The 18,589-nt window shown below is 37.1% G+C and overlaps 1 protein-coding gene across 2 annotated transcripts in view; it reads left to right on the plus strand.

Moving 5' to 3' along the window:
- ANK3 (ankyrin 3) overlaps window positions 1–18,589 on the plus strand; it is a 374,580-nt gene that overhangs the window by 121,354 nt on the left and 234,637 nt on the right. For both annotated transcript variants that reach the window (XM_043476896.1, XM_043476897.1), the window contains exons 2-7: window positions 98–199; window positions 612–710; window positions 912–1,010; window positions 9,407–9,505; window positions 14,426–14,611; window positions 16,505–16,603. In XM_043476896.1, the coding sequence (XP_043332831.1) occupies window positions 98–199; window positions 612–710; window positions 912–1,010; window positions 9,407–9,505; window positions 14,426–14,611; window positions 16,505–16,603 (684 nt within the window). The remainder of the gene's footprint in view (window positions 1–97; window positions 200–611; window positions 711–911; window positions 1,011–9,406; window positions 9,506–14,425; window positions 14,612–16,504; window positions 16,604–18,589) is intronic.

Genomic DNA, 18,589 nt, shown 5'->3' on the forward strand with positions numbered 1-18,589 from the left:
ACTTTTTTTTTAAATAGTTTGAACAATAATCTGGTAGTTAGAAGCAGGCATATTTGTTTCCTTTTTTTAAACCAAATGTTTTTTCTTTTTTATTCAGTCTGATGCCAATGCGAGTTACTTAAGAGCAGCTCGAGCTGGACACTTAGAAAAGGCCCTTGACTACATAAAAAATGGAGTTGACATCAACATTTGCAATCAGGTTAGTTGTGGTGATTGTTGTTGTTATTTAAGTTTTCAGTTAAATTTTTTTAAATCTAGACTTTAAAGTCCTCAAATCCTCTATTACCAAGTTATTACCAAGACCTTCTCTTTTTGCCAGTGTTTTCTATTAAATGTCACCAACTTGAATGATCAGGTTATTCTTCGCTTTGTTAGAGGAGCATTCAGAAATGTAGATATGTGTCCTTGAACAATTAATTCCTAAAATAAAGTACATAATGACATCAGAACAACTGACCTAACTGCCACAAGTACTTTAATTCCTAATTCAGGCTCCTGCATTGCACACATGCAAATGGTTGTTGGTAGGGTGTTTTCTTCAGAATTCTTAGTGGACTGTTTACTGCTCTATTTTCAACCTGCTGAGTAAAGCTTTCCCTTCACTTAATCAGAATGGGTTGAACGCTCTCCATCTTGCTTCCAAAGAGGGCCATGTAGAAGTTGTTTCTGAACTGCTACAGAGAGAAGCCAATGTGGATGCAGCTACAAAGGTCAGTGTCACGCATTTCGTGCTTTTTGTTATCAGTTGCCCAATTCAATGAGAATTCAGTAAGAATCCGGGCATGCTTCTCATGAAATACTCATCAACATTGTTCTCCTGGGGAACCTACAGAGGGATTTAATATTTTGTAAAATGCTGAAAGCAGAGAGAAAGATGGGTGAACTGATGGCTCTTGTTTCTCGTTTCACAGAAAGGAAACACAGCGTTGCATATAGCATCTTTGGCAGGGCAAGCAGAGGTGGTAAAGGTCTTGGTTACAAATGGAGCCAATGTCAACGCCCAGTCCCAGGTAAACCTATATCTCAGATGCCAAGAAATGCTGTGATCATGATTCACAAATAATGTTCTGGGTCAGGTGCTTGTTTGTTCTTGTGTCTTCTAAGAAAACTATATTTAAGAGCTATATCATCATTAAGGAAAAACCCAGGACAATGGGCAGGGCCAATGCAGCAAGGACTGTGAAGAAGTACCCTTTGCCCTTAAAAGCAGCAAAAAATTCATTCACCAAGCCACTTAGGTGGCCACGTAGGTCCTGTCCTTTTATTTCTATTTGCCAGCAACTTTTTTTGAAATGAATACACAGGCAGACCTTGGAGATATGTGGGTTCAATTCCTGGCCACCCTAAATAAAGCATTGTTGCAATAAAAAAAAAAGTCTGCAAATAGTAAATGTTGGAGAGCATGTAGAGAAAAGGGAACACTCATACATTGTTGATGGGAATGTAAATTTGTGTACCACTATGGAAAACAGTATGGAGATTCCTTAAAAAACTAAAAGTAGAATGACCATATGATCCAGCAAGCCCACTCCTGAGTATATACCCAGAGAACATCATAATTCAAAAAGATACATGTACCCTAGTGTTCATTCCAGCACTGTTTACAATAGCCAAGAAAATGAAAGCAACCTGAATGTCCATCCACAGAGGAAAGGATAAATAAGATGTGTATGCACATATATGCATACAATGGAATACTACTCAGTCAAAAATAATGAAATAATGCCATATGCAGCAACATGGACGGGACTAGAGATTATCATCCTAAGTGAGGTAAGTCAGAGAAAGACAAATACTATATATCACTTATATGTGAAATCTTCAAAAAAAGTGATACAAATGAACTTACTTACAAAACAGAAACAGATTCAGACTTTAAAACAAACTTATGAAAACCAATGGAAAAAGGTGGGGAGCGGGGGGAATAAATTAGGAGTTCCCAGGTGACTCAGTTGGTAAAGAATCTGCCTGCCAATGCAGAAGACTCGGGTTCTGTCCCTGGGTTGGAAAGATCCCCTGGAGTAGGAAATGGCAATCCATTCCAGTATTCTTGCCTAGAGAATTTCATGGACAGAGGAACCGGGCAGGCTGCCATCAATGGGGTTGCAAAAAGTTGGACATGACTGAGCAACTGAGCATGCAGGAGAAAGCACTCCTATATATAAAATAGATAAACAAGGACTACTGTATAGCACGGGGAACTCTTGTCAATATTGTGTAATAATCTATATAGCAAAAAAGTCTGAGTAAGTATGAACATATGTATATGCATAACTGAAATCATTTTACTATACACCTGAAACTAACATGACATTGTAAATCAACTATGCTTCAATATAAAATATAAATTTAAAAGAATTATGTTCATTGAATGGGCTTCCCAGGTGGCACTAATGGTAAAGAACCTGCTCGCCAATGTGTGAGACTTAAGAGACACAGGTTCTATGCCTCAGTCAGGAAAATCTCCTGGCAGAGGGCATGGCAACCCACTCCAGTTTCTTGCCTGGAGAATCTCATGGATAGAGGAGCCTGGCAGGTTATAGTCTATAGGATTGCAAAGAGTCAGACATGACTGAACCAACTTAGCACACACACATAAATATTCACTGAATAGGTATATTATTCCAGATTATTTAGTTTCATATATATCCTCATTTGCAATCCTCTACGTGTGAAAGGAAGAGGTTTTTCAAAGTCAGCCATTTGTAAGACTGGTATGTATGGCTGGTAGTTATAAACACAAATGACTGGAAAATCTCTGTAATGTAGAGACTTATTCTATTTTATGATGTTAGCTAAAGTCCAGTATAGTCAATTCCTATTTACTAACTGAGGCATCATTGTTGCTCCCTGAAACAGATTAGGGAAAAAAAATAGCAGAAGAACTTTAAAATCCCCAAACATTGAAATTTCCAGATTGTTTGTAATGGATTTATACCGATCATTCATTCAGAAGATTCTCCTACAAGCTGTGAGAGTCCTGCATGAAGTTCTAACAAAAATACTAATAGGTTATCATTTGGTGGACTTTGAGTCCAAAAAAATTAAGTTCACTGTATTGGTCTAAAAATACAGGTCTTCATTATCCAAATTATTCATTATGTGAGTCCCCCAAAGATGTGAGCTTGTGTAGGAGAGCATACATCATCATAACACATAAATATCCACTAAGGACCTGACTATTTTTTTTAAATTTTATTGAAGTATAGTTGATTTGCCATGTTGTGTTCATTTCTACTGTACAACAACATGACTCAGTTATACACTTATATATATTCTTTTACATATTCTTTTCTATTATGGTTTATCACAGGATATTGAATATAGTTCCCCGTGTTACACAGTAGTATCTTATTTATCTATTCTCTATATAATTATTCTCTGCTAATCCCAAACTCCCAATCTTTCCCCCTCACTTGGCAACCACAAGTCTGTTCTCTGTGTCTGTGAGTCTGTTTCTGTTTCATAGATATGTACATTTGTATCATATTTTAGATTCCACATATAAATGATATCATATGGTGTTTGTCTTTCTCTTTCTGACTTACTTCGTTTAGTATGATAATCCCTAAGGACCTGACCATTTTAAGAACTGGTCTCTACTCAAACATTCCTTCCAGCTGAAGGCTGACATCTATCCTGGTTCATCAGTGTCTACCCCAGGGTGTTAGATTGAACAAACTGACTATAGAACAAAGCTGCAAGTTTTCCAGAAGATGTAGAATGTCATGAAGTCAGGAAAAATGATGCTAGAGGACTGCTGAGCACACAGCCAAGTTGTGAGGTCGTGGCTTTCTGCCAGGAGTAGACCAGACTGTGTGAAGAATCAGGATGATTTCCTGACAGATGTTTCCAACTTGAACGATTTGAGAAACAAAATGTTAAATGAAGGAAAAAATTAGTCTGAAAATAAAAAGTGAAGGCTGTCAACCCATCATATAGTTTTGTTGGAAATGAAAATCATACTTTCTCCTCCAGAATCATAGTTGGTTTAGTCTTCATTCATCCTGTGGACTCGTACATAATGCAGTTATAACCTACGTTTTGTTAAATCATATAAATTCGCTTTTACAATTTCTGGTTTTCTCTTTCCAGATGGAGTCTCAATCTAACTTTTTTTCATTATTTACCATGGCCTTTTGATCTCCACGTTAAGTGCACTTGATTTCCTCAGTTTTTTCCAGGACTGATTATCTTTGAGTAACAGGAGCCTCTGGTACTTTATGGGTCCACAGAATTGCGATGACTTTCCACCTTGTTACGTCAGCCATGTTGATGAACTCTCTGATGCCATTAAATATCAGTGTTGCAGAAAAGAAACTGAAAGGTTGCTGCTGAGCCATGAAAGAAGCCAGGACTCGTGGCCTCCAGAGGAGAGGAATTCAGTCCAGGGCCAGTGACGAGGCTTGATTGCTTAGAGCTTTTGCGTAATAAAGTTTTATTGAAGTATAAAAGAGACAGAAAAGCTTCTGACATAGACATCAGAAGGGAAATGAAAGAGCCCCCCTGTGCTAGCCTTTAGCAGGATGTTATATACCTATAAGCAAGCTGTTAGTTAGAGAAAGGGTATGTCTCAAACCTCAGACTGGCACCAGTCCCCTCACCCACAACACGCATTTTGAGTAACATTGGCACAATGTAAGTCATCTCAGGCCATAAAACGATTGATGTGAATCTTGAAAAAAGGCAGGTTTCCAAGTAAATATATAGTTTCATTAACATAGATTAGGAGAACAATGTATGAGTAAAACATACTGGTTTGTTGAGCCCTTATGGGTTCTGGGTCTCAAGTGGAACTGACTTGAAGAAAGACAGGGTCTAGGGTAAATACATAGTTCATTACCATAGCTTGAGAAAAATATTTCCATAAGAAAAACGCGTTGGTTAGCTCAAGGTTTGAGAAAAGTTAAGTTCAGGTAGAACCAGGTGTCATCATGGCAACACAGAATTTTAAGAGAAACCTCCTTTTAATTTTGTATAGAGAAGGGAAAATAGTCTGACACTTGTAGTTTGTTTCCTCCTGCTGCTTAAGAGAGAGATAAAAAATGCCTGACACTTGCGGCCTGTTTCCTCCGTTTGGAGACCCCTGGCCTTCCTGCCTGTTACCCTCTCAAAACTGTTCTTCCAACCACACGGTTTCTTGTGTAATTGGTCTAATCTTTAGTTCCCTGTGGTTGGACTTTTGTTACATGGTTTATGCCACCTGTTCTGATTCCCAATGAGAGCTCCCTTAGAGTGATAATGTTTTTCCAGAAAGGAGCAATATAAAGTTGAATATTGACAAATAAGAAACACAGACCAGCTGACCACAAGAGAAGCATTATGCTTTTCAACCAATTATCTTTAAATGCCTCTATGATTTTTTTTTACTCAGGAAATAGCTAGTGTTAAGCTCTGAGGTAGTGGGAAATGCTTTGGTCCATTTTCATTTTCTTCTTTTTACCCCCAAGGGAGAGACAGTTAGCCTCCCTCATCTTGTAAACAATGTACACATTCTTAACTAATGTTCAGAGAAGGCATAGTTTTAAACCTTCTTTCCAATGTCTGGGAGAAACTGTAGTCAAAGTAAAATCCTAAACAGATTTGATTTCAATTTACGCACATTCTCTTCTGATGATGAAGTGCAGAAGAAGAACATGGGCTGTGAAATGCCCTGTTCCTTGCAGCTATGCTTGGAATACCCAGCCACACACTTGACAGTAAAATCTGTCCCCCTTCCTCTAGACATCTGCCCCCAGAAACCTTCTGAACTGCATCATTGTATGGATGGAGTAAGTAATGAGATCACCACACAGCAGAATGGAGTTTTAAAGATAATTCCTGGTAGCAGCTTTTCAAAAGGAACTTTCATAAAGAACAACAAGCAGAAATACCATGAAGAGCAATGAAATTCCATTTAGGTGGCAGAACAACACAGGAATATTAATATTCAAGAACGACAGTATTCCTGTCCACGTGAAATTTTATCCTATAGACAATAATTAATTGCCAATGAGGAACAGTATCAAAAGAGCCCCTCACTTTCCTTAAATATAAAAATTCTGGAAAATAAAAATAGCATTGGACAATATCAAGTTCTGATGAACTGGGACTCTATAAACTAGGAGTTTATAGATTTTTTAAAAATAATTCTTGTCATTGCCTTGATCTTAGGTCTTAATAAGTAGTTAACTCTTTCTTATATTACTTAACATTCCAGGAAATCATTTATGCCTACCCTGAGAAAGAAATGGGGTTAGATAACTAAATTGTGATTTTAAAGAACTCTAGTTTAAGTCCTTAGTACTTTATATAAAATACAGCAATGATTAACAGTGTTTGCTCTTGAAAAATCCTAAACTGTCATGTCAAATGACATCCCTCATGCTTTTCTCTTTCTCTGTCTTTATTCCATAAGACACCAATCATATTTATAAAAAAGCAGTCTATTTCAAATAATATTTTAGCTATCAAAGTATTCTAAATGGACAGGTTTTCACAGTGGTTTTAACAAAGACAAAGCCCTTTAATTAAATCAATGTTTCCTTAGTCTTTCTGTGTTTTTAATGTTTCCTATTGAGGAGGAGGTCAGATCCTGATGAAGCTAGACAGTGGGTATGGCCCAAATAGAGCCTTTCTGACCTTAAAACTAATAGCATATCTCTGATGTAAACAACCTTCAGAAAAATTAGTATCATATATGAATCAGTACAAATTTATTACCAAGCCCTTAATATTTTAATTAAAAACAGTACTTTATGATATACAAAGGCTTAGTTAGAGGAAACTAGCATAGATAAGAAAATTTCAAGGATGAAATTTAAGCCCTTATTTTAGTTCATTTTATTTCATTTTTATTTTATTTTAGTGGGTACTAGGCAGCATGCCTCAGTACTATCTATAAAACTATAAGTCTGCAACTTTGCATACTTATGATAACACCACAACATTTGTAACAACACTGCAGTGCCTTCAGAGCAGAGGGAATCGAAGATATTGGATAAAGTCAGGAATCAAGAAGCATATTCAGTCTTGAGCTGTTCTGCTTTTTGAGAATTCAGTCTATTGTTGCTACAGAAAAGGAAATGTAAATTGGGCCACCCATATGTTCCTTTTTGGTCAGCTCTTTGTTTTGGAAATTTCCTAAGTTAGGAAATTAATATAAAACCAGTGATATACTTTTTTCTCTTAAGAGAAAAATAACATCTTTCCTGAAATCTGACCATTTTCCTAATCCAAGTACCATTTCACGGAAAAGCATTACAGCTCTAGGTAGTCCACACTGAATTTGCTGGTACCTTAAGCCTCTTTGCACTAGAGAGTAATGGTAATACCTTTTTTCACTCTTTCCAAATGATGCTTATAATTATCTCCCTAGAACGTAACCAAATGTGTATGTGTTCTCACAGCTTCTTAATCCTTTCCTGAAAGATGATTTTTTATTAATTGGTGTTAATTTCTATTGCTTTAATCCAAATAACTTCAGCAATTTGGAATTCTCTGAGGAACCCATAGAACAGAAAGCTAAAGAAGCTTTCAGAAAGCATGCAGCAGAACCAGTGTTTCCTAGGTAATCTTGAACTACAACAGATCTCTGCCCTGGAGTTGAGACACTACTGACATGTATTATCTACTTGATATTTATGTCTCAGAAAATAATATCCATTTTGGAATTTTTTCTTAAAAATTTTACTCCTAAAATCTGAATATTTGGTCTGGAAATCTTGGGTGATATGTAGTTCATAGAGTGATAGGGAAAATCCACCTTTTCTTTTTAATATTTTAAGTTTTTTTCTCTGTTTTGGTTAAGAGATATTTAAATCAACCAAGAATTAAACAATCTTTCATTTTGGTCAAATAAGAAAATGAGAAAAAAGTAATATGATAAAAAGTCTAAACCGCCTTTCAGTTTCCTTCATAGGTCTGGGAAGAGAGACAAAGATGAAACCCACCATCCCCCCACCCCACCCCCCGACACACACACATATACACCCACACATTGGATTGCAGTTATACATGTTTCATATTTAATATTGATAAAACCTTTCATGATAGAACAAAGTAACAGTGAAATTAATGATTTTACTAGGTAAATATTATACAGTGAAGAAGCTTGAATCTTGTCATACTCTACTGCCTCTTATTTTGTGTCTCTAATCTTGAGCTTGGCAAGCTAATAACCTGGCTAATTACAATTATGTGTAAAATAAGTAGAATAGAGGAGCTCTCTGATGAATAAAGTATATTCACCATGGTAGATTTGTTAGGTGGTACCACTTTTATCTGCTTAAGAATCTTTTAAACTTCCTAATTCTGAGGTATAAACCAAAAAATTGACATTAGTAGAGGTTGAGTTTTATGTTATTCATATTACTCATCCAGAGATTGGATAAGTAAGGTCATCATATAATAACTGCTATTTATAATAGTGAACTTAAACTTTGGTGGAATCACAAAACTTTGAGTATTATTTTGTAACATTTAATTTAGAATGTATTTCCATTTATTCTTTGAGATTGCATAATATACACAACAAAATTTCCAAACCAGTTAAATAGAACTAAGTTCTGAAAAATTTGTTCAAAGAAAATTTATTATAGTTTGAAAAATACCTGTTTTGTTATATATATATCTTGCAATAAGGTTTTTTTTTTGGTAATATTACAGTATTTTACAGATGTGAAATACATTGTTTCAGAGAACATTTTCACTAAGAAGTTTAAGATATATATATGCATTTATTTCCAAGTTCCTTGGCAGTTGGGCACACTTCAGACACTGATGTACAATATGTCTTTTCAAAAAATACAAGGAAGGAAACTTACAAAAAGTAGACCATCTAATTGAATTCTACTTTAAAACTGAAGTATACCCTTTTCAAATTGGTGTTCTTTCCTTTGCTCCAAGTCACCTCATATGTGGTAAGTTTGAAGCTGTATGAAATTAATATAAATTCCTTCCAAAGTTGGAACTATTTCAGGTGCTTAATTTTATGTAAAAGTATTACATATTTTGTTTAGGAGAAATAATTATTGCTTGGGATAAAAAACTCATTGGGACAATGACCAAATGTATTTTTCTTCATATCTTCATGGTATCTAGTAAAACTCTTTACTCATGGTAGACACTCAGTAAGTGGTTAGTTAAATGGATACACGTGTTTAACTAAACTGGATGTATTGGTATGAATTAGACTATTAGCTATGAACCACATTCAGACGAGAATTATGAAGCATGATTAACGATTATACCTCATAATTCTGCTTAAACTATCATGCTCAGGCTTATAATACATATAAATATATATATTAAAGTATTATAAAAATTACTATGTGTGAGCATTTCCTGAAACATATAATATCATCAGTACAGTAGAAAGACAGATTTGCTTTAAAAAGCTACAAACGTTTAAATTGGTGTTTTGCAGAATGGTTTCACACCATTGTATATGGCAGCCCAGGAGAACCACCTGGAAGTTGTCAAGTTTCTCCTCGACAATGGTGCAAGCCAGAGCCTGGCCACAGAGGTAAGACACTTTGGTTCTTTTTATGGGTGAGTTCAGATGTTTATAGGGATTTTAGAAACCTGAAGTTGTATCATTGAGAATCTGTCCCACTGGTATTTCATTATAGTTGTATATTAATGTGTGGGCTCATAAGTTTTTATGAAATACATTAGAAAAGTCTATTTTTAGTCTTTCAAGAATCTTCCTTGCCTAGTTACCCTTTCTGCTCTTAAATGCCTGGCTCTACCCTATAATTGAGCTATTTGTTTACTATTTACATAATCGCTTGAGAGTACTTTTCTCCTTCTTAGAATTTTGCGTCAAAGGCAGCCATTGTTTTGAAATATTTTTTGTGATAGAACATAAGCTTTAAATTTGTTGTTTTCCAAATTTAAGTTAGCATAATTATAATGATTGGATTTATGTATTTCTAAAGTTAACTAATTAGATTTAACTCATACTTCTAAACAAAACTAGTATACATTTTTGAATAGTAGATAAAAGCAGCCTTTAAAAAAACATTTGCAATCATGAATAGGGGAGTTATTAAAAATAAAAAGTTATTTAAGTCACCAATACTATTTTAGGTAATGTAGTTTATTTTTGAAACTAATCTGGATGGAAGATTGTGATCCCTTGAAGTGTATCACTAGAAATCTATTGCTAATAATAAAGTACTACTGCTTGTGTACTCTTTATTTTTAACAAAAGAAAATTAGAACAGGTGTAGGGTTATCCCTGTCATAAAGCCAAAATCTCTTTCATTCTGAAGTGTTTCCTGTATGGCACAAGAAAGATGTATATCATCGGGATTATATGCACAGGGATTGCATATAACCTTGCCCAGCTTTTGAGATCATGCCTTCCAGGAAAACCAGGAGATAAATGAAGAGGCAGTGCACACACAAAAATATACAGATGACCACAAATGTATGAAAATACCTGATCCTCCCTTATAGTCAAATAAATTTTAATTTATTAATCAGATAGAGAATGAGATCCAGTCTTTAGCCCATGAGATAAGGAAAAAATTCAAGGGGTAGGAAATATTGCACCTTAACTACTGTATTGGTGATGTTGACAACCAGTTGCAACACTTTTGTAGAACACTTAGCAGTAACTATCCAAATTAGTATTTATACACCTTTTTGCTTAGCAATTCCACTTCAAATAGTTTATGTGGCATCATATATTAGAAGATAATGCAAAAAATAGTTATTATATAAGAAACAGCAACATAATTAGTAGTACCAATTTTTTAAAAACCAGGAAGAGCCAAAGGGGAAGTTACTGGATAAATATTGCTTTACTTAGACAGTAAAATGGTACTCTACACTATTAACAATGAGGCAAGACTCTATGTACTAATACAGGAAAATGTCCATAGTGTACTGTTTCCATTGGTTTATTCTGAGAATTCAGAGAGAGCCTTACTTTTCACTTCCTAGCCTTCAGTTCTCTTGGGGATTTTTATCTTGAGGATGGATTTTTTTTTTTTAATAATAATATCCTTAGAGCTTGGTAATAAATAATGAATGGCTAATAGCAGAGTAACTGACATTTGTATGCATAGAGCAGGCCTCTCCTCACACTGGGGAGAAGGTAACCTGTGTGAGTCCCTAAAATGATACGTGGGTCACATCATGCTTTGCAGGGAGGATGGGTATGGGAGCCAGGGTTGTTGTAGAAAAAAAAAAACCCTTCCTGTTTTTGGATGGAAATACTATGTAATATAAATATCCTGATGACAGCAATTCTGTAGTACTTTTTTGTCTGTGAAGGACAGGTAGTATCTTTTTTTAGGCTGTGATGGGCAGTTCACTGAGTGTCCCCCCTTTAGAACAAACATAAGACCAGTTTACCACTAAAAGACTATAGAATTACCTTGTCAACTAATCATCAGTAACTCACTGGTTCTCTGTTTGTGTTCTTTTAAGTTTTTAAGCCCCCAAAAAAGACACTACAACTGACTAAAAAGGAATATATGAGATCCTCAAACAACTAATTCAGTCTTTTAGCAGGAAGATAAATAGATAGATATAGGTAGATATGTAGATGGATAGATGATAGATAGATATTTGATAGATTTTTTTTTACTGCTTTATATTAATTTACTTTCAAAGGTTTTTTTAGCTTTAAAAAAATAAATGAATGAATTAGTGTTCCAAGAACAAATCACATCCATGTCTTCATGAGGCATTTGGTGCCATCACTACAAAAACAACAGCTATCTGATTATCTAGAGCTATTTGAAGCTTTGACTGAATTTTTATCTCTTGGATTATTAGTACTAGAGAATTAAAGAACAACAAGAAATAAGATGTTTCATTCACATAATGTTCTAATTACAATTTTACTTTCTTACTAGCAATAATATTGGTGTTATTTATACAGAAGTCTGTATTTACAGAATGAACAGTAGTGAGCAATGAAAGGATTCCTTAGGTGAAAAAGATTTAATAGAATTTTCAATTTGTTAGATAATATGATATTGTCAAGTTCCTTCAATACAATTTTTTCCATATGTTCCTTGTATGTATGTATGAAGTCTTCGGCATCATTGTGTTTTTCAAAACTTTTCCTGTATTACTCTGTACTGTGTATCCTGTCTTTCCATGTATATCTTCCTTCTTTGGCTAATCAAGATTTTGAAGCATGAGGTAAATTTATTTGTTCACTTATGGCATCTATTATGTGCCAGATACCCCAAAAGGCAGTGAGGGTACACATGAAGCCTCCATCATATTTCCTTTTGGCTTGTATTTTTCTCTTAAGAATAACTGCATAGAGCAAACTAAACCATTTAAACTTGGTTTGGAAACAAAATCTGGACCTTCTAATTTTAGCTATTAACACCTTAGGACTGGTATCTTTATGTCTTTAATTGGTTTATGCAAGAAGCACATTCTTGTCAGTGCTAATCCTCTTAGCTGCAGTTGATTTTCTGGTGCAAAATAGTTTCCTTTATGTTTAGGCCCTATGGATTGAAACATTCCTATGGGTGGAAATGTAACCACTTTATTTTGCTGCAAAACAGAAGTGAGCTGTCATTTTTACCCCTTAGATTTTGCTCAGGTTTTAAAAGTGAGGTGCAACATTAACTCTTAATACACAGCTCTTTCCTTTCACCATTCCATTTTTTAGATGTGTTTTTCTCTTTTGTGAAAGTAATATATTAAGTAAATGAGGAAGTACAATAAAAAGCGAAAAGAAAAAGCCACAGTTAGTTGTCCCTAGAGATAAAATTCTGTTTATCCCTCCAGATTTTTTTTTGTCCATGTTCACAATATGCATGTTTCTCTTAGTGGAAATCAGATCAAGTATTTTCATGGTTATGCTGATTCCTTTTCCCATAACATTAAATTACACTCTAAACTTTGTACTTTAAGTGTACTTTAAGTGTAACCTGTGATATCGTTTTGGTGATGTCTAGGTTGTATCCAACCTTTGTTATTAATGGTTGCAGAGAATGTCCTTCTGGTTACATTGCTGCTCATCCTCTTCCTCACTTGGGTCTTCCTGGAGAAGTTGAACAGACCAAGTGGAACTGCAGCCAGATCTTGAAGCTTGAAGTGTAGATAGAACTTATGTGTGTAGAGCAAGGAGGAGGACATTTCAGAGTGGGGCAAATAGCCTGAGTTTAGATGCCAGGTAGAGACAGTAAGGAGAATGGAGATTTATACAAGATTTATACAAGAAGGGCCTGGGCAGTACTGTTACTTAGGTGCTTGGGGGCCAATATTTTACAATCCTTGAATATAAATGTACTGATTTGCATTCAGCCAAACAAGTGCTAGGAGCACTTATCTGTTTTCCAGCAAGGAAAACAATGGTGAAAGTGATCTTCTAGGAAAACCAACAAGACATGAGTATGCAAGTAACTATGCTTTTTCTTTTTCCCTTACAAGCACTCTTCCATTAGAACAGTCCTCGATTTGTACCACAAGGAGTATTATTTGTACTACAGATAATAAATATTATTTGTACTACAGATAATAAACATCATGATCTGAATAGAATAATAAGTAACCTACTTGCTAATTGTCTAGCAAAAATGACTTTGAAATGTTCTTTTTAGTGTGTGATAATTAAAGTATTGCCGATTTAAAATTTGGGAGCCAGTCTTAGGATATTCGAGGGCTTCCCAGGTGGCTTATTGGTAAAAAATCCACCTGCCAAGCAGGAGATGCAGGTTTAATCTCTGGGTCAGGAAGATCCCCTGGAGAAGGAAATGGCAACTCACTCATTCTTAACTGGGAAATCCCATGGACAGAGGGACCTAATGGGCTATAGTCCGTGGGGTTGCAAAGACTCAGACACAACTTTGCAACTAAACAACAATAACAACAACTTAGGATATTCTCCTCTGTGCTTTCTTTTTTATGGCCAGTAATGCTAGATTTTCCAACTGCAGTGAAATCTGTAGCTGTCTTCTCTTTGTCAAGTCCCAGGGTAATACAGTAGGAAGACTAAATGTACAGATATGTGTATATGTCTGAATTGCTTCTAGTCATGTTTTATATGATCTGTTCTTTTGTTGGTCAGAGAAGCCAAGAGTCTTTCATGTATACCTTCCTTAAAACAGCAATGAGTATAGATCATTAATTCACATATAGTAATTGAGCACCAAATATATACTAGGTTACAAGGTATAGTGATGAAGCAGACAGGATACACTAGGCAACAAAGTACTGAATAAAATAGTTTGAAAATAACGATGGAAATTTACTTTTAAAATTGTTTTCTGCTTTGGTGTGTGTGTGTGTGTGTGTGTGTGTGTATGTATGTATTTTTTAATATCTTTCCACATATATGTGGAACTACTTGAATATATCAGCTTTAATAACTGTGAACAAAAAGTGACACTCGATCACCTTCTTATTTGTTAATCAAGAAGAAAATATCCATAGGGGCCAAACTTGACCCATAATCTACTTGCAGGACGGCTTCACACCATTGGCAGTAGCTTTGCAACAAGGTCACGATCAAGTAGTGTCACTTCTGCTAGAAAATGACACAAAAGGAAAAGTGCGTCTTCCAGCTCTTCACATCGCTGCCCGAAAAGATGACACGAAAGCCGCTGCCCTGCTGCTGCAGAATGACAACAACGCGGACGTGGAGTCAAAGGTGAGGCCCTGGGAAACACACTCGTCACACGGCATCCTCCTCTGTTAGGCACCCAAACGTGAAGAGCGCCTGGGCTCCCTTTGGGCATGCTTACGCCAAACACTTAACTGCGCTGAAAGGAATACAGTCATGCCCCCAAGTCATCCAGTTGAAGGCACAACACCCCCACCCTTGGCGTCTACAGCTGGGAGGGACCTATGGGTGCTGCCCTATATGTGTTAATGGGTGGCCACCTCAACAGAAATCAATCGAGAGACACCCAATAATGTCCTTCCTTTGAACATGTATTTTTGATGTATTTAGCACTTCAGTTCCAACATCAAGGTGAAAAATTATAAAATGCTAGCCACAGTGTGTGCCAAATAAATTTTTGGTTGATATCTAAGACGGTAGGCAATGCAGTGAGTATTGATCAGCTGCAGAAGGCAAACCAGCAGCCAGAGCCCCAGCCAACAACTCCCATTGTCTGGACACATATTACTTACAAGTGTCTGTGAAGGAAATGTGGCATTTGAAATAGGCCATTGTGTAGCCCTTCATTCAGTCTAGCTTTCTTTCTGTGCCTATTGTGCTGCCATTAGAGCTTCCATCTGCATTACTTAGCTGTCATGAGCTTTCTGCCATCCATGATCACCGATAGCAAACTAACCGTTCATTTTTTCCTCCTCTTTGCTTCCAAATGTGTTAACCTAGATGGTGGTGAATAGAACAACAGAGGTATATATATATGTATATCTGTGTACATTTGATCTATATCTGCATCATCATTTTCCCATTCCTTAGTGCTGCTGCCTCATTTCTTTCCCTTCTTCTTTGCATTGCCTTCTGTAGGCTAGATACCTGCTTCCTACCCCCACCCTCAAAGTAGCATGTGCCAGAGGAGATAGTAGTTTGATTACCAGGGCTTTCTGCAGCTGAACCTGGTGTTTGAAAGGAGGAAGTATGAGGCATCCTTGAAACTTAAGGGTACTGCAATAGAGTCCTGTGACATGAAGCATCTTGACACTTGAGAAACTTCTCAGCTCTACCTACAGCTGCAGACAACCCTGTCATTCTACTCATCTAGGATTGAATCTTTAGATTTCTGCATGACACTCGCCCTCAGTGGTGTCAGCAAAATGAAAGTTACCTCGGAAGGGTACCCTGTGACCCACCCTTGACAAGAGTCAGTCAGACCGCTAGCATGGCTGAGAAGCTTGCTGACGACTTAGAAATGCATCTAGTTCTTGTAAGGTTGAAATCTTTGGGGACTAAGTAAATTGCTGCATGTTTTAGCATTTTTCAAGGAAGTAAAATGATCTTGGTATGAACAATCCAGAAAAATGGGTTATTGAATAGGCATTTGCTAATAAGGAGACCAGCTTGTCAATTTCTTTATGAAATGCATTCACAGTGATTCAAGACCAATTGTAATAGCACCTCTTCCCCCCAAATTGCTTTTATCATTAAAATTGGCTTTTACTGTTAGTTGATTTGACTCTATATTGAATCTATAATACTAGTGAAATTTTGACAGTTTCAATGGACAGTTCTACCATGAATAATACAACAGTGGTACTCATCGAACTTTCTATGAGCTATCAAGATATTTCTTGTCACCCCTATTTTAATTTTTGGACATGTTGGCTTCTGTGTAGTTCTGCTCCCAGATTACAAAAACGGCTCAGTCTCCACCCTTGGTTCCTTCCTGGCTATTCCTCTCCCTGTGAGTTTGGCATCCCTTTGAAATCCTATGAGCAATTGGCACTAATGGAAAGAAACCTAGTACAGAATGGAATGCGGACCTCAGCATATTTTGCTTCCTCATTTTGATCTGGGCAGGGTTGTGGTATTAACGTGTCAGACAAGAGGCCAACAGGGATCAGTTGAACGTCTGCTGTGTTTTCTTTCCAGAGTGGCTTCACTCCGCTCCACATAGCTGCTCACTATGGAAATATCAACGTAGCCACATTGCTGTTAAACCGAGCAGCTGCCGTGGACTTCACTGCACGGGTAAGCGCTGCAATCTGACGTGCCCTTAAAGCATTTGAAATGATTCATTCTTAACCCTACTCCCCCAACATGAGGAGGAGGTCAAGCCAGATGACCTCCAAGGGTCCTCCCAGTCAGTGGAAGCCATGTTTTTCTACTTTTCCTAGTGCATTTTCTTGCTTGTAGATAGGTATGCCTATTTTCTAACAGGAAAAGAAGACCAAGATCAGAAGTGGGGATGGGGTGTGTGATAAATAAGTGACGTATAGAAGATGTGATTTAAATAATCACATCTGGAAACTGCAAGCTGTCCCTCCAAGCTGAAATTTCTGAGTGTGTTTGAAATGGGTCTGATAGCACTAACAGTGCTGTAGAAATCAGGGTCTTGATCTTCCAGATGGGAATGAACTGGATTTGAGGCCCAAATCTCAGAACCCAAGTAATAGAGGCTGCCTTTTGCTCTTATCTTCTATCCCCTATAAACTTTCAGAATGTGTAACAAGATTCTGTAACGCGAATAAGCTCATATTCATAGTGAAAGGAATTACAGTATCACATGTACCCCTGAACAGCAACTCAGACATCCAGAGTAACAGGGTTCTGAATGTAGAAACCAGTCTTGGGCTGGGCTTGATCGTCAGCAACAGTATTATCAGGAATAGAAACAAAGTAGGAAGCAGAATGTAGAAGTGGTCAGATATGGGGACTCAGGATTCAGACCCCCTGGGCTCCTGTGTTGGATTTAGCTTTTCTTTCTCTGTCCATCAGTTTCCTCACTGATAAGATGAAGTTAAGGTGGATTGTGAAATTAAATAACAAATCCTAACAATAAGATAGCATCAGCACTCCTGCGTTGGCTCACTGAGAAATGGGCGAGTGTGGAGAACACTTAGCATGGTGTCTGACACATCATCACCAGCAGCAGCAACACTGTGATTTTGAACATAGCATTTGAAGTATTATTTTTGCTAAAAGCCTCACTTGTTAGGGGAGAAATGGCAATAGACCAGGTAGGGAGAACATTCATAATACTGTTGCAGGAAGGGGGACCCCTTCCAGGGCCCGAAACTGGGCTCTCGTCTAACACTCAGAAATGAGTTGTCTGAGGAGATACGTGTGCTGACAAAGCAAGAGATTTCATTGGGAAAGGGCACCCCGGTGGAGAGCAGGAGGGTAAGGGAACCCAGAAGAACTGCTCCGCGTGGCTCGCAGTCTTGGGTTTTATGGTGATGGGATTAGTTTCCGGGTAGTCTTTGGCCAATCATTCTAATTCAGAGTCTTTCCTGGTGGCGCTGGCATCTCTCAGCCAAGATGGATGCTAGCGAGAGGGATTCTGGGAAGTGGACAGACACACGGGGTCTCCTTTTGACCTTTCCCGAACTCTTCCGGCTGGTGGTGGCTTACTAGTTCCGAATTCCTTATCAGGATCTCCTGTCATGAAACAACTCATGCAAATGGTTACTATGGTGCCTGGCCAGGGTGGGCGGTTTCAATCAGTGTGCTTCCCCTAACAACACTAGTACTAATAGTGGTTGTAGCAGCCGTAAAAGTAATGCCATCTTTGGAGCAGATGCCAAGCTGAGCACTTTTATTTCTTATATGTATCTCTTTATGTATTCTTATTATATGTATCTCTTTGTGTATTCTTATGTCAAGAAAAGTGTTTTTGTCCCTGTTTTACAGAAGGGGAAACCAAGACTTAGAGACAAGAAATAGCTGGTCCAGATGATAGAGCTAGCAAATGAGAAAAGGCAGAATTTCAGCCCCAAAGCTCTTCACCCCTCCATCTGTCTCACTCTGATGATTTTAGGGGTTCATTTTTCTCATCCTTCTTATAATTCGTTACTCCTATAAAAATTAATAAGAACTAACATTGTACTAACATACAAGCTATTTCCTATCCGATTGTCTTCAACCTGCTGAAAGCTTTTGTCAGTTTAAATAAGGCAGCTCTTGTCACTCTATAGCTGTGTGTGTTCTTATTGCCTGAATAGCATCCTTGGGTTT

The sequence above is a fragment of the Cervus canadensis genome, chromosome 8 (assembly GCF_019320065.1).
Source record: "Cervus canadensis isolate Bull #8, Minnesota chromosome 8, ASM1932006v1, whole genome shotgun sequence".
Lineage (NCBI taxonomy): Eukaryota > Metazoa > Chordata > Mammalia > Artiodactyla > Cervidae > Cervus > Cervus canadensis.